We start from the raw sequence: 16976 nt of genomic DNA on the forward strand, positions 1-16976 counted from the left end.
ACACATGGGACCCCTCTCCCCGAATGCCGGGACATCACGTGACTCCTGTCACTGATGTCCCTTCAGCCAATCAGGAAGCGCTACTGCCACGCTCACCTGATTGGCTGGACGCCGTCTGTACTCTGACAGCGCCTCGCAAAGCCGCTCCATTACTTTCAATGGTGGGAACTTAGCGGCTAGCGGTGGGGTCACCCGCCGGTCACCGCTGACCGGCGGGTGACCTCACCGCTAGCCGCTAAGTTCCCACCATTGAATATAATGGAGGGAGCTGTGCGATGCGCTGTCACAGCGATCAGCCAATCAGGTGAGCGCAACGAAGTTGCGCTTCCTGATTGGCTTAGAGACCTGTCAGTGACAGCTGTCACTGACAGATCTTAATCGTGGAAAGGTGTCCCATGTGTCAGCATGGGACCCCTTTCAGTCCGTTTTTGGTGCGGGTAAATGCGCTTTCTTTTTTTGCCAAGTACGTGGATTTATCTCTGGACCCTGAGGTGAGTATATTGAACTTTGCTTTTCAGGTATCCGTGGATTCTACATGGAGAAGAGGACCGATGTCGGCGTGTGAACATAGGTAAGTATGTGTGTGTCGGTAGTGTGAAATAAAGTTTTACTGTCGACGGTGTCTGTGTACTGTTTTTATTTGGGTATTTTTTTTCCAGTAGTACTACAGGTACCAGCGGGCCCGTTTTTCTCCCGCATGCTGGTACTTGTGGTTCTCCAAGTACCAGCTTGCGGGAGAGGCTTGCTGGGACTTGTAGTACTAATGGAAAAAACAATATCTTTTTTTTTGAACACAAAGGCTATCAGCCCCCCCATCCGCAGCCCATTGGATGGGGGGGGACAGCCTCGGGCTTCACCCCTGGCCCTTGGGTGGCTGGGGGGGGGACCCCTTGATTGAAGGGGTCCCCACTCCCCCAGGGTACCCCGGCCAGGGGTGACTAGTTGGATATTTGATGCCACGGCCGCAGGGCACGGCATAAAAGTGACCCCCGGCTGTGGCATTATCTGTCCAGCTAGTGGAGCCCGATGCTGGTGTTAAAAATACGGGGGACCCCTACTCGTTTTGTCCCCCGTATTTTTGGCACCAGCATCAGGCGCAGAGCCCGGTGCTGGTTTTAAAAATACGGGGGATCCCCTGTCAATTTTTTCCCCGCATTTTTAGAACCAGGACCAGCTCAATGAGCCCGAGGCTGGTTATGCTTTGGAGGGGGGACCCCACGCCATTTTTTTCCCTGATTTTACCGTTCCAGCAATAAAAAAATTATTTTAAAAAATATATAAATTATATTTGTGCCTCCCCCCCCCAAAAAAAAAAGTACCTAATCCCTTCTATTATAAATAGATCTGCTATTCCCAAAAAAAAAAACACCAATAAAAACATGTTTAAAATTTGTCCCGGCCTTTGGGAGAAAGGGGTATGATGTGAAAACATTGGACCCCTTTCATTAGTCCGCTGGATCGGTGTGCGTTTTTTTGTTTTGCCAAGTACGTGGATTATCTCTCTGGACCTGGATGTACCTCTGGACGCTGGAAGGTGAGTATGATTTTTTTGACAGGTACCTTCGGTTCGTCGGAGATCGTTGCAGTCGGCGTGTCAACACAGGTGAGATGGATTGCCCAGAACTCCCTTTGTCCAAAATCACCCTGGCATGTCCAAAATGCATCCCTCCGGCACTTGCGTCACTACACATCCAAACATTCCATGAAACAGCAATGCTGGTCAGGGAATGTTTGGATGTGTAGTGATGCAAGTGCAGGAGGGTTGCATTTGGGCCGCTGCAACCCACTTGTGTTGTGTGGACTGTATGTACCTCTTCTTTCCATTCCCAGGGTGACACTATTACCCACATCTGGTAGCTCATACTGTTCTCTTCCACAGGTCCTGCGTTGTATCTTCCCAAGTGGCGTGGATGTGAGGAGACACGACATTTCACCCGATGTTCCATGGGCGACCTACTGGTGATGTGGACCTGACCCTCCGCCATGTAGCAGACAACCACCTCAGGTGAGATGCAATTGACCAACAAAACTCACTTGTCCTAAATCACCCTGGCATGTCCAAAGTGCAGCCCTACGGCACTTGCGTCACTACACATCCAAACATTCCCTGAAACAGCAATGCTGGATCAGGGAATGTTTGGATGTGTAGTTATGCAAGTGCAGGAGGTTTGCATTTGGGCTGCTGCAACCCGCTTGTGTTGTGTGGACTGTTGTATGTACCTCCTTTTTCAGCCCCAGAGTGACACTATCACCCATACCTGAAAGCTTAAACGGTTCTCTTCCACAGGTACTGCGGTGTATCTTCCCAAGTGGCGTGGATGTGAGGAGACACGACATTTCACCCGATGTTCCATGGGCGACCTACTGGTGATGTGGACCTGACCCTCCGCCATGTAGCAGACAACCACCTCAGGTGAGATGCAATTGACCAACAAAACTCACTTGTCCTAAATCACCCTGGCATGTCCAAAGTGCAGCCCTACGGCACTTGCGTCACTACACATCCAAACATTCCCTGAAACAGCAATGCTGGATCAGGGAATGTTTGGATGTGTAGTTATGCAAGTGCAGGAGGTTTGCATTTGGGCTGCTGCAACCCGCTTGTGTTGTGTGGACTGTTGTATGTACCTCCTTTTTCAGCCCCAGAGTGACACTATCACCCATACCTGAAAGCTTAAACGGTTCTCTTCCACAGGTACTGCGGTGTATCTTCCCAAGTGGCGTGGATGTGAGGAGACACGACATTTCACCCGATGTTCCATGGGCGACCTACTGGTGATGTGGACCTGACCCTCCGCCATGTAGCAGACAACCACCTCAGGTGAGATGCAATTGACCAACAAAACTCACTTGTCCTAAATCACCCGCGCATGTCCAAAGTGCAGCCCTACGGCACTTGCGTCACTACACATCCAAACATTCCCTGAAACAGCAATGCTGGATCAGGGAATGTTTGGATGTGTAGTTATGCAAGTGCAGGAGGTTTGCATTTGGGCTGCTGCAACCCGCTTGTGTTGTGTGGACTGTTGTATGTACCTCCTTTTTCAGCCCCAGAGTGACACTATCACCCATACCTGAAAGCTTAAACGGTTCTCTTCCACAGGTACTGCGGTGTATCTTCCCAAGTGGCGTGGATGTGAGGAGACACGACATTTCACCCGATGTTCCATGGGCGACCTACTGGTGATGTGGACCTGACCCTCCGCCATGTAGCAGACAACCACCTCAGGTGAGATGCAATTGACCAACAAAACTCACTTGTCCTAAATCACCCTGGCATGTCCAAAGTGCAGCCCTACGGCACTTGCGTCACTACATATCCAAACATTCCCTGAAACAGCAATGCTGGATCAGGGAATGTTTGGATGTGTAGTGATGCAAGTGCAGGAGGGTTGCATTTGGGCCGCTGCAACCCGCTTGTGTTGTGTGGTCTGTATTTACCTCTTCTTTCCTGTCCCAGGGTGACACTATTACCCACATCTGGTAGCTCATACTGTTCTCTTCCACAGATCTTCCGGTGTATCCTTCCTAAGTGGTGTGGACGTGAAGAGACAGATCCCCTGATGTTCCCTGGGCAATCTTACATACAATTCAACTGCATTACAAATTTTAATAAAAACCACAGGAAACTTCTATTTTTAAAAGTTTATTGAAGATAAAAAATTTAATAAAGTTTGAAAGTTAATTAAAAAAAAAAAAAAATAGTTTGTTCTTCTTTACATTCTTTTCTTGTGTATATAGATATCTGTGGGGAAAAGAGGAAAAAAAAAGTATATTAAAGTAAAAACACACTTGTTCATTTTTTCCAATGAAAATTTGTGGAACACAGCCCAGCATGAGACATTGCTGGGCGGTGTTGTTCTACAAAGGCATGCGGTTCAAAGTGAAAGTGTCGTCAGTGGTCAGCACTTTGACATGCTAACATTTGTGGAACAACACAGCCCAGCATGAGACATTGCTGGGCGGTGTTGTTCTACAAAGGCATGCGATTCAAAGTGAAAGAGTGTCGTCAGTGGTCAGCACTTTGACAGGCTAACATTTGTGGAACAACACAGCCCAGCATGAGCCATTGCTGGGCGGTGTTGTTCTACAAAGGCATGCGGTTCAAAGTTTCTTGAATTAAATTTGGTTCTACTCACCTTGGTACGCTCAACACAATCTTATTCCGTCCACTTCATTTTTCCTCACAAATCCTATGAATAAGTCAAAAACACAGACTAGTGAATAGTAAATTCACACAATGAAAGTCTACAGTACATCATTACAAAAAGGATTTTTTGAAGAAAAAGGGGGTATCAGAATAGCTCTTTGGCCCATCATACATGTAGCCGCAAGGAGCTTTCATCCGTTACCACACGCGCCCGCATACATGCCCGCGCATGTATGCCTACACAAAGCTCCTTGGTAGTACCCGGTCACGGGTGGGGAAGCCCAACAAAGAAAAAACAATAGTAAGAAAAACAACAAACTAATGGGAGGGGAAGACAGGGATACATGAAAAACATTTAAAATAAAATAAAATAATACGACCGGGTTTATGGTGGAAGTCTGTCCGGATCCTCTTCTTCCCCCTGATAGGGCGTGGATGTCCTGGGAGGCTGGGGAGTATGTCGACTGGCCCTCGGTGCCCATGCTGCTGAAGAATGTGCGGCTGGTGGTGGAGGCATCTGGGGGGTGGGGTACATCCCTGTATATCCCTGGTACATCTGTGACTGACTGTACTGGGATGGGACTTGAGGAAGGGTACGATGCGTCCTTGTGGCTTGAGACGGCGGATATGGTGGATCACCAGCGTGTTGATGAGCTGGTTCTGGGAGCTTATCATAGATCATCTGCAGTGTGGTTGCGATGAGCTGTTGGCTGGAAGCGGAGTGTCGATGACTATCCGACATGTTCTTATTGCTTTCTGCCAAACATGTGGTTTTTTCCACAAGCTTGACCAAGGAATCGGACATGATGTTAAGTATGTTCCTATTCTCCCTACGATCTTCAATTATGATCTGTAGTATTGTGGCCGTGCTGTCGGAAATAGTCTTCTGCAGTTCATGCAGATTGTTGGACATTTTCTCCATTGTCCTCTCAATGTTGTCCAGTCTGCTTCCCACAACATTTGTGTATGTATCCTGGCGTGTCCCAATCTCTGATGCCAGGGTGTGAACCCTCTGAACAGTTGAGGGATTCTGCCCTTCCTGGATGTCTGCCACCACATTCATTTGGGCAGCTGAAAAGAAAATTAGACAATATTATCCAAATTCAACAAACATTTTTTGGAAGGTTCACAATTCAATTTACTCACGCAGGGATGTAGTAACTGGAGCCTCCTGCACTTCCACCTCGTCATCCTCTGACGACTCCTGTAGGAGATCCGGCCTGAAGTACGAACCAACCCCCGAAGCTAGTCCGCTGCTGGTTCGTGGCACCACTGTTTGCAAAATAAATTTTGGAAAAGTTGATAAACTTTACACAACTACTGCCCCCCCCCCCCACACACAAAAAAACAAACAAACCTTCTCCATCCTGTGATGCCGCTGCTCCAGGAGCTCCACTTGTCCTCGTTTCGGAAGACTTTTCAAGGGTCTGGCTGGATACATCTGCACGGCTGTCCTCAAACCCAAGAAAAGTTTCGTCAGTTAACCCTGTAGACTCAAACAGATCGAGTGATGGGTCCACAAGGGTTGTGTCTTGAGGCTCTTCAGTCACAGTCCCAGAGCTCCTGGAGAGACGACGATCTGGTGATGGCCTGCGCGCAGGAGCTGTAGTTTGGCGCCCATCTTGTGGTGTGGTCGCCGACGGTGTCTGGTGCACAGGTGATAGTCTGTGCACTGATGTCGTCTGGTGCACAGGTGACCAACTGCGCGATGACGAACTGTGGCGCACAGGTGACGATCTGTGTGCTCGCGATGCTTGCGGCGCAGTTGATGGTCCGCGCGCTGCTGCCGATGCCTGCTGCACAGGTAACGGTCCGTGCGCTGGCGATGTCCTGTGCGCAGGTGATGTCCTCTGGGCAGGTCTGTCTGAAAAAAAAAAAAAAACACATTAGCACATACAAAAATTTTAAAGGGAACTACAGCTCATGTGAATGTATTCTTACCATCAGACCTCCTTTTGGACGGCTGGTCTCCCGCCTTCCTCCGTCTTCTGGGCGGTTCTTCCTCCTCGAGAAAGCCAGCAGGACGGCTGGAGTCCACACCTCCGCGAACTCCTTCGACCATGACAGGGTTCAAGCGCCTTCTAATAACGTTCTCCCAGGGTAGCCACTTCAAATTGAGAGCCGGGCCACCTCCCGTAGCTGTCTCATGTCGGCGCTGAATCCCCATCTTCTTCTTGGTCTGTCTGCGGCAATCACTGTACCGCTTCAAGCAATTTTGGGTGCTCCGACGGTTTCCAGAAATTGCAGTTACTTGACTGGCGATGGATTCCCAGATGTTCCGCTTTACCTTAAATGCTGTTTTCTGTGCCCTTGATCCATACAAAACGTCGTAGGACCTGTCGACGCAATCCACTAGGACACAGTTTTCCGCCTCAGTGTATCTGGGTCCACGCGGCTTTTTCTGTCCTGCTTCTTCACCAGAGGCTTCCTCCTCCGACTGCTCCTCTGGCTGGCTTCTTGCCTTTAGGGATTAAAAAAAAATAAAAATACATTTTATTAAGATCGGTATGTACCTGTGAGTGTCAGTATCCCTGGCATTGCGCACCTATTACAGTAGGTGTGCATGGCATTGCACAAACTACAGTGGGTAAAGTTTGATGCTATTTGTGTCTGCAGGTGTGGTTAAGTACCTTTTTACTAGGCTTTTTCTTGGACTTCTCATGGGCCCTTGACGACCGCGGCTGGTCACTAGATGCCTGGTCGGTCGCATCCGCCTCCTGGGTTGGCTCCCACTCCTCATTGCTTTGCAGGGATATATCCGAGGGGGTGGGGGAAGGGGCGGATCGGGTTTGTTTGTCCCTTGACATCTCTGTTATAAAAAAAAAAAACCACACATGTATAAATGGCTGACCCTCACAAAATGGCTGCCCCTTACAAAATGGCTGCCCCTTACAAAATGTCGACCAGGCTGTCGACTCAACTTGCTCCAAATCACCCCAAAATGGCCAGAAAGCATCCCTGCACACTCAGGAGGCACCCCACAGCAAAATTAGGCGGGAAAACACATGTTTGAAAAACAATCAGCCACACATGTCAACCTGGCTGTCGACTCAACTTGCTCCAAATCACCCCAAAATGGCCAGAAAGCATCCCTGCACACTCAGGAGTCACCCCACAGCAAAATTAGGCGGGAAAACACATGTTTGAAAAACAATCAGCAGCACATGTCAACCTGGCTGTCGACTCAACTTGCTCCAAATCACCCCAAATTGGCCAGAAAGCATCCCAGCACACTCAGGAGGCACCCCACAGCAAAATTAGGCGGGAAAACACATGTTTGAAAAACAATCAGCAGCACATGTCAACCTGGCTGTCGACTCAACTTGCTCCAAATCACCCCAAATTGGCCAGAAAACATCCCAGCACACGCAGGAGGCACCCCACAGCAAAATTAGGCGGGAAAACACATGTTTGAAAAACAATCAGCAGCACATGTCAACCTGGCTGTCGACTCAACTTGCTCCAAATCACCCCAAATTGGCCAGAAAGCATCCCAGCACACTCAGGAGGCACCCCACAGCAAAATTAGGCGGGAAAACACATGTTTGAAAAACAATCAGCAGCACATGTCAACCTGGCTGTCGACTCAACTTGCTCCAAATCACCCCAAATTGGCCAGAAAGCATCCCAGCACACTCAGGAGACACCCCACAGCAAAATTAGGCGGGAAAACACATGTTTGAAAAACAATCAGCAGCACATGTCAACCTGGCTGTCGACTCAACTTGCTCCAAATCACCCCAAATTGGCCAGAAAACATCCCAGCACACTCAGGAGGCACCCCACAGCAAAATTAGGCGGGAAAACACATGTTTGAAAAACAATCAGCAGCACATGTCAACCTGGCTGTCGACTCAACTTGCTCCAAATCACCCCAAATTGGCCAGAAAGCATCCCAGCACACTCAGGAGGCACCCCACAGCAAAATTAGGCGGGAAAACACGTTTGAAAAACAATCAGCAGCACATGTCAACCTGGCTGTCGACTCAACTTGCTCCAAATCACCCCAAATTGGCCAGAAAGCATCCCAGCACACTCAGGAGGCACCCCACAGCAAAATTAGGCGGGAAAACACATGTTTGAAAAACAATCAGCAGCACATGTCAACCTGGCTGTCGACTCAACTTGCTCCAAATCACCCCAAATTGGCCAGAAAACATCCCAGCACACTCAGGAGGCACCCCACAGCAAAATTAGGCGGGAAAACACATGTTTGAAAAACAATCAGCAGCACATGTCAACCTGGCTGTCGACTCAACTTGCTCCAAATCACCCCAAATTGGCCAGAAAGCATCCCAGCACACTCAGGAGGCACCCCACAGCAAAATTAGGCGGGAAAACACATGTTTGAAAAACAATCAGCAGCACATGTCAACCTGGCTGTCGACTCAACTTGCTCCAAATCACCCCAAATTGGCCAGAAAGCATCCCAGCACACTCAGGAGGCACCCCACAGCAAAATTAGGCGGGAAAACACATGTTTGAAAAACAGTCAGCAGCACATGTCGACCAGGCTGTCGACTAAACTTGCTCCAAATCACCCCAAAATGGTCAGAAAGCATTCCTGCACACTCAGGAGTCACCCCACAGCAAAATTAGGCGGAAAAACACATGTTTGCAAAACAGTCAGCAGCACATGTCGACCAGGCTGTCGACTAAACTTGCTCCAAAACACCCCAAAATGACCAGAAAGCATCCCTGCACACTCAGGAGGTACACCAATGCTAATAGAAGACCCAAAAAAGTCAATAAAAAAAAAAAAAAAAAACGTGAAAAACTACCCCAAAACACAAGTCTCCCTAAAAATGCAGCAACACAAGCAAGGGGCTATACACATACCTGCACACATGCACACATACACAAACACCCCATGTACACCTCATGGCAACCCCCACTACACAAACACATACATGCAACACCAGACACACATGTGGTACTTACCTACAAATGTAGTAAAAGCTCCTAAAATGGCTCTGCTCCGGGGTAACAGGAATCCTCCTGACTGTCCAGGAATAAAGCCTGCTGGGGTGTCCAAAGATATCCACAGCAAACAACCAAATTGTTAGCTCTGCTCCTCCTCACACCTCTCTGCAGGTTCACAAAATGGCTGCAGAGCACATGCAGCAAACAAGCCCTAATAAAGGGCTGCTTTGGGCGGGAAGGCGAATTCATTACGCCCACTACTCGCCGATTGGCCTGGATCCGCCTGCGGGAGGGGCGAATCGTTTTTTCATTGAATATAGTGAATCCAGGGTCCCGGCGACAGGGCTGCGGCTGGCGATAGCGGGCGAATCGCACAGAGGCGGATCTAATGCCGCGATTCGCCCGCTATTGCATATACCCCATAGATTGCACTTGATATTTTATATCATGATACAGTATCACACAATACAAAAGCCCAAAAACGCATATAAATGCACATCTGAACCTTTTTCACAAAATTATTAAAGATGTCACTCTGCAATGTGATAACATGTCTTTATTACAATAATTAATGCTGTATACCGTTTATGAACTTCATGTGCTTATTAGTCATGAATCATATTACCAGTCACATTTCCTGCCTCGGGTTTCATCATAGAGGACTGATTATACCCAGTGGTGCGAGTACAAATTTTATCTTAGTGGTACTGATAGTAAAAATGGCGTGCTCATGTGTTATGTGTTATGAGGGAGCGTGGTCACACAAAACTAAGGGAGTGGCTACATGACAATAGAGGTATGGCCACATTATGCCACACACCATATTGCCACTTACACATTATGTCAAACAATGTAATGCCCATTACACATTATGCCACACACGTAATGCTTATTACACATTATGCCACACACCGTAATGCTTATTACACATTATGCCACACACTGTAATGCCTATTACATATTATACCACACACCGTAATGCCTATTACATATTATACCACACACCGTAATGCCTATTACATATTGGTGGTCATTCCGAGTTGATCGCAGCCAGAAACTTTTTGCTGCTGCTGCGATCAATAGTCCACGCCTATGAGGGAGTGTATTTTAGCTTAGCAGGGCTGCGATCGCTTGTGCATCCCTGCTAAGCTTAAAAAATTTCAAGCACAAGTAGACCAGCCCTGGACATACTTACCCTGTGCGACGTTCTCAGCGATGCAGGAGCCGGCTTTGAAGTCAGACATCCGCCCACCGTTCTGGACACGCCTGCATTTTCCTTACCACTCCCCGAAAACGGCTGGAAACGCTGTGGAGACGCCCAGGACCGCCTTATTCCTGTTCATCTTCTTTGCAGTCCACTCTGCGACCGCTTCCTTCTCAAGACGCGACGTAATCCGGCGTCCCTTGTCACCGGGCAACGTCACGCACGTGCACTGTGGACACCACGCATGCGCATTCCACACCCATTTGCACCACAGCGATAAACCGCTGCGTGCGAATGGGTCGGGATGACCCCCATTATACCACACATCGTAATGCCTATTACATATTATGCCACTGACACCATTTTATGTCCCACACACAAAAATGCCCCTTACAAATTATGCCCCACAGTAAGGTTTCTATTTATTTGCTGCCAGGGGTTTCATGGCAAAAAATGCAGCTTTCTGCATCTTCTCCTGGCGACGACAGCGTTCCCGGCACTTCTGGGTAACGCTATACACGCAGTGGCGGAATTATAAATTTTGTGCCCCCCATGGCACTTTAGTGCTGCTTACACCCATATTGCCCCCTGTAGTGCCGCTTACACACACAATGCCCCCTGCTGTGCTGCTTACACGCATATTGCCCCCTGTAGTGCTGCTTACACACATAATGCACCCTGGAGTGCCACTTACACACAATGCCCCCTGCTGTGCTGCTTACACGCATAATGCCCCACTAGTGTCGCTTACACACATAATGCTCCAGTGCCGCTTACACACATAATGCCTCTAGTAGAACTTACCGCCCTACATGTTCATTGCCAGGGGTTATTTGCTCATTGCCAGGTGTTACGTGTTAATTGTCAAGGGTTTCTTGCTCGTTGCCAGGGGTTGCATGCTCATTGTAGACAGATACCCTGCGCCCTGCAGCTCCGGCGGTGGGCTAGTGGTACTGCGACCACCACCATATTTCTAAAGGGTACTCCAGACCACCCCGTACCACCCTACGTTCAGCACTGATTATACCGGGGATTCCTGCATATGATTTCACAGGTTTGTAATATAATCATTTTTATACATTGCTAGGTCCTATTAGAATTTGTGTGTCACTGTGTATTAAACACCATTGCTTGCTTACACCATTTGCTTTCAAACTACTCAATGGTAAACCATTACATATAGGATTGATAGGCTCTGGTGTCTATATATTCATTAATATTTAGCATTGTTCAGACAGTGCATGGCGCTGCTGCCAATGCGCATCTTGCTTAACTGAACCTTTCTCAGGGCTAGCTATATATATATATATATATATATATATATATATACACAACGGGCTGGTGCGGCACTCCAATCGACTGACACAAATAGGCAGTAGAGTCCTCGGTGTGGACAACGTTTCAATGCAGTTTAATATAGCATTTTCATCAGGTCATATAAAACAAACAAAGTGCACTCACCTAAATACCCAGCATGTGCGACGCTCATCACGTGCTTCCGGGGCTCAGGCACCCGCCAGGCTCGTCAGCGCTATGTGATGATGCAATCGGCCAGTGCCCATCACCATAGCAACGTATCGTACAAAAACTGCACACTGTATACATACACATTAAAAAAGACACAAAGATGGACAAATAGCATCCGGCAATAACATAATGGATATTGTACAACAAAATATTGGCAAAAATCAAGTAAATACACAATGAAACAAATGTCAGCTAAATGAGCACTAACAACTGAGCAAATGCATCACATAAGGCACTAATACCATATATAAATATATTAAATTGGATTAGTATATAGTCACCGGACTAATTAGAATAGTACTGACATACAATAAATGGCTAAACTTTAATGGCACTACAATCCTCATAATAGCGCATGCAGACCTAACTGTTCGTTTAGTCCCCTCGGATGGAGGGTCCCCAAACGGTGGATCCACCTGACCTCACATTCCAACAATTTATGTCCTCTATCGCCCCCACGAATAAGGGGGGGGACATGGTCGATCATGCGGTAGCGTAATGCCGCTAGTGGATGCCGTGCCATCAGAAAGTGTCGGGCGACCGGCTGGTCGCTCGAACCCTTCGTGATAGCCGATTTAATTGCCGACCTGTGGGCTGCCATACGTTCCTTGAACATACGTTCGGTCTTACCAATGTTTGACAGCCCACCGGGGCAAAGAAGCTGGTACACAACGAATTTCGAAGAGCATGTCAAGGTAAAATTGATAGTCAAAGAACGGCCAGTGAGAGGATGTTGGAAGGTCCTGCCACCAATCATGAACTGACAAGTAATACAGGTGCATCGAATGCACCCACGAGGGTTAGAATGCATACTAATTTGGGGTTTAGGTGTAATATCTGATTTGACCAAAATGTCCCTTATATTGCGTCGCCGGGTGTAGCAAGACATGAGGCGTGTTTCATGGAGATCTAGCTCAGGATCAGATTGTACAATATTCCAAAGTATTTTAGATACCTGGTTAATTTCTTTACTGGCGGGGCTAAATTGGCCTACCCATGGAATAATCTTACTAGCTTTAGGGCTTTTGGATTCCTGCTGTAGCAATTGAGCTCGATCTAATGCCATGACTTTCAATTTAGCTTGTTGGAGTAGCTGCGCGGGGTAACCTCTACAGCGGAATTTATGGATCATGGTAGACATTTGTGCCTCAGTTAACTCCGGATCAGATGTAATCCGCCGGCGCCACGGTAACCAGAGTGGATGCCGGCTGACGTCACCAGATGTGACGCACACGCAGCTGCGGCTGGCGGAAGCAGACGCCGGTCCCGGCTCTCCTGCGGCGCGATGGCTGCTTCCTATTTAGGTGAGTTATTTGTGTTTGTCTGTCTTGTTAGCACCTTTATTTTGTATTCATGCCTGCCTTGAAAACGGTGCTTGCAGCACCGAAACGTCGGCCTTGTTAAGGCATTTGTAATTATTTGATATGCTTCAGTAAACAATACTTGTTCATTTAAACTTGTTCATTTATATGAGTGCCGCAGTCTCCACGCTTGCTATTATCCTTTTACTGAGGGCACCAGTTATCAATTTTTCCAGCACGGAGTGACGGTTCGTATCAGCACTGTACTTTTGGGAGCAGCTGCCCCCACACGGAACCGAGCACCCATTGCAAAGAGTCCAGTCCTGTGGTTCACACATTTCAGGTTCATCTACATCCACCAGCCATCCACCTATCTGCTTATGTACACAGGATGGATATGACCAGCACCACAGCAGCACAGCCACACACCATGGCCAGCACCACATTCCCTGCGGGATGTAAGGGCATACCGGTAACCAAAGGCTACACACACCAATTCACTAACGAAGAAGTGGAGGATATATTATTTAAGGACGATTGGCCCCACAAGGACTTATCACAATCAGTGGAGGAGATCTGTGAGCAACTCATTAAATTAAAGAAGCGTGAGACAGATTACCTTATGCATGGAATATCTTTAACCAAATATTACAGACAACAAATGATTCCACGAGGGTTTCGGGTCTGGAATGCGCCCACAATAGGCCGCTATAACCCTGATTTTTGTCAAAAATGGATTGGGATCGTCAACAGATGCAGTTTTGATCTAATGCTCCTGGTGATACAAGAATCCGAACGGGAATTAAAGTCAGCACGTGACAAAATCTCCAGGCTGGAAATTTCTAACAGCACGATTCTGAAGAGTGCATCCAACGTCGACTTACTCTTGTCAATTAAAACAAAAATTGACCTGTACCAACAGGAACTAGTAAAATTCAAAACCAAAAAGTTTGAAATGGTTCAGAATGATTACGATTCTAACCAAGTCTACCATTGGCTGATGGGAGGAGATGGTCGTCCAGCAAGGACAGCTGGGCCAGGCTCCAAGCAAGGCTGGCACAGAAGAAGAGAGCTTAGGGGGCACGATGCCCCTACGTCAAACAGCGATAGCGAATTTGCAACTCGTGAATCCGATGACCCTTTGGAAGGACCATCGGTCCCTTTAGCCATAAATACCAGAACCCAGCCAGAGTTAAATTCAAGCATCAAGCCACCCGCCGTGGGGGCCAAAACCAGAGGCAAAGGCGAAGGCAGCTCTCAAACGACCAAGAAAAAATAATCTACAACTTATCTTCCAGAGAACTTACTAACATCGAAGAGCGAGTCCTAAACAAAGGACTATCTTTTGTCCCTACTAACATGCACAATGACCTCAATTGGAATATTGAATTGCACCAATTTTCAAGAAAACTTAGATTACAAGAATTTTTCCAGAACTCAGAACCCTTGCAGCAGAATACACCCAATCAGGTTTTTCTGTCCAAACGCAGCACTTCCACATTTGACCCGGTATCCTCCAACAGTTCCATCAAAACCTTTACGCTACTAATGGATGACTCCGTTCAGAAATTCGTTCAGGCACAACTAAAACCACATTACAACCTAAGTTGACAAGAATTTCAGGCCTTACGCAACCTGTCGGGTTACCGTGATATCATTGTGCGCCCCGCCGATAAGGGGGGCGCCATTGTCATTCAGAATTTAGATGATTACATGGCCGAGATTGACAGACAACTTGCTGATGGGGAGGTGTATCAACTATTGGCTGGAGATCCCACCATTCAGTATCAGACGGAACTACATGAGATCTTAAAGGCAGCACACCTGCGGGGCGACTTGGAGCCTAAACTCTTTAAAGCTCTACAGCAACCGTTTCCAACCAGCCCTGTTTTATACACCGTCCCAAAAATTCACAAGAGCCTAATCCATCCTCCAGGCCGTCCAATCATCTCGGCTCGTAATTCACTTTATCATCCCATTTCCATGTACTTAGACTGTATCTTGCAACCTCATGTCATTAGTCAACCAACTCTCATCAAGGATACAACTGACTTTTTACAACAACTATCAGCAATTGGCAACATCCCCGATGGTAGAATATTGTGTACATTGGACATCAACAGTCTATATACATCCATTCCACATGCTCTGGGTCTTGCGGCAGTAAAGTCGTTTTATGAATCTCAACAGATCACCGATCTGGACATCAATCTGTTTATGCAGCTGTTGGAACTAACTTTAGCTAGAAATTATTTCATCTACAACGGACGCTTCTATAGACAACTGTCCGGTTGTGCTATGGGAAGTCACGTGGCACCCAGCTATGCAAACATTTTCATGTTCCAAGAAGAGTCCATGATGTTTTCCAACAATGATGTGTACAAACGATACATCAAAATTTACATGCGCTATATTGATGACTTGTTCATCTTATGGACTGGGAGTGAAGAATTGCTGTGCCAGATGATTGAGGACATAAACCATCGTGACTCCACCATCAAGGTCACTCATCAGTATAGTCGCTCTGCCATTCACTACTTGGATGTACTCGTTACACTTGAGTCTGGCTTGTTACACACCAAGGTGTATTCCAAGCCCACTGACAGAAACACCCTTCTGTTGGCATCAAGTTACCATCCGAAATCCCTCAAACGGGGTCTGCCCAAATCTCAGATGATGAGGGTTGCAAGAATTGCTGACGACTCTGCCACCGCTGTCACAGGCATTGACGCCACGATCGATAGGTTCCTAGCAAGAGGCTATAGTTTGAACCTTTTGAAACAACAAAAGGAGGAAGTACTGTCCATGAGTCGCAGCGAGCTATTACTTACTAAAGTTCGTACTAATGAAGCTGTCATTCCGTGGAAAATGGCCTTTACCACCTCAAGCCAAGTCGTTCAAAGAGCAAGCCGTGCCCTATGGCCTATAGTAGCGACGGATAAAGAAACACATTGCTTTAGACAAAAACTACCTTTGCCCTCTTTTACCAGGGGCAAAAATATTAGAGATATGGTGGTCCATACGGACATTACGGGCTACAAGCAAACTCAAGTGCAGCCCCACTTCATGACTAAACCAGCTGGTTGCTACAAGTGCCCTAGGTGCACTACTTGCACCCATATGATCACGGGCAGCTCGTTTAAACACCCACATACGGACCGTAGCTTTAAGATCAAACACTCATCATCATGTTTATCAACGCATGTGGTGTACATTATCATCTGCCCCTGCAACATGTATTACGTGGGGAAAACCACACAGACTGTCCGAGAACATATGGCACTACACCGTTCATCGATCAACAAAGCTTTGAAGTCCAAGGTGGCCGATCAACCGATGGCCCGACACTTTCTCGCAGAGGGACACTCGTTGGCTGACCTAAAACATATCTTGATCGACCATATCCCTACTTCAATACGAGGGGGGTACCGCGACGGCAAGTTACTTAGAAGTGAAAGCAGGTGGATTCACGTTCTCAACACGGTATCCCCTAATGGAATGAATGAACGCCTCAATTGGAATGTCTTCGGAGGACACTAATCCAGCATGTCGCAAGTGGCAGTCTCCTCAACTCGTCCCTCATTGAAGGGTTATAATGAGGACTGTGATATATAGTCCAGTAGTAATAATGCTTTATTAGCTCTACTAGTGTTCTGTTTGCTGTAGCGCTGAACCAACATGGTCACATTGTGTTGTTTTCCCGTTTTTTCCCTTTCTTTCCCTTTATTCCCTTCCCCCTTCTTTCTTCTTCCCTTTGGTTGCCTCACGCTAGGTGTGGTATTTATGTCACAGTAATCAGGCCATCTGCAGTGCTGGCGCATGTATGTTTCTTTTAGTATCTAAGTTTGTTTAGCACTTAGAAGATTTATAC

The 16976-nt window shown here is 47.3% G+C and overlaps 1 protein-coding gene and 2 long non-coding RNA genes across 3 annotated transcripts; 2 read left to right on the forward strand and 1 right to left on the reverse strand.

Annotated features, from left to right (window-relative positions):
• The first annotated feature begins 291 nt into the window (after positions 1–291).
• On the forward strand, positions 292–2445 carry LOC134910514 (uncharacterized). Its single transcript, XR_010176223.1, has 3 exons — positions 292–491; positions 1880–2005; positions 2288–2445. It is a non-coding gene; the product is annotated as an uncharacterized LOC134910514 (long non-coding RNA).
• Positions 2446–2521: 76 nt separating this feature from the next.
• On the forward strand, positions 2522–3595 carry LOC134910513 (uncharacterized). The gene is made up of 3 exons (XR_010176222.1): positions 2522–2821; positions 3104–3229; positions 3510–3595. It is a non-coding gene; the product is annotated as an uncharacterized LOC134910513 (long non-coding RNA).
• A 35-nt stretch (positions 3596–3630) lies between these two features.
• LOC134910512 (serine/arginine repetitive matrix protein 1-like) lies at positions 3631–9223 on the reverse strand. Its single transcript, XM_063918616.1, has 7 exons — positions 9092–9223; positions 6781–6959; positions 6092–6611; positions 5508–6014; positions 5297–5422; positions 4140–5221; positions 3631–3745 (listed from the first exon to the last, which is right to left on the reverse strand). The coding sequence occupies exons 2-6, from the start codon at positions 6955–6957 to the stop codon at positions 4536–4538; spliced, it is 2016 nt and encodes a 671-aa protein (XP_063774686.1). The 5' UTR covers positions 6958–6959; positions 9092–9223; the 3' UTR covers positions 3631–3745; positions 4140–4535.
• Positions 9224–16976: the final 7753 nt, after the last annotated feature.

Source organism: Pseudophryne corroboree, chromosome 4 (assembly GCF_028390025.1).
Source record: "Pseudophryne corroboree isolate aPseCor3 chromosome 4, aPseCor3.hap2, whole genome shotgun sequence".
NCBI classification, from domain to species: Eukaryota; Metazoa; Chordata; class Amphibia; order Anura; family Myobatrachidae; genus Pseudophryne; species Pseudophryne corroboree.

Bases quoted from the DNA above. Each gene is read 5' to 3' on its own strand.
- LOC134910512 (XM_063918616.1), bottom strand. From the start codon at position 6,957: ATGTCAAGGGACAAACAAACCCGATCCGCCCCTTCCCCCACCCCCTCG. The intron at 6,612-6,780 runs GTACTTAACCAC...TAATCCCTAAAG, and splicing joins AGAAAAAGCCTAGTAAAAAG to GCAAGAAGCCAGCCAGAGGA. The intron at 6,015-6,091 runs GTAAGAATACAT...TTTTTTTTTCAG, and splicing joins GTCCAAAAGGAGGTCTGATG to ACAGACCTGCCCAGAGGACA.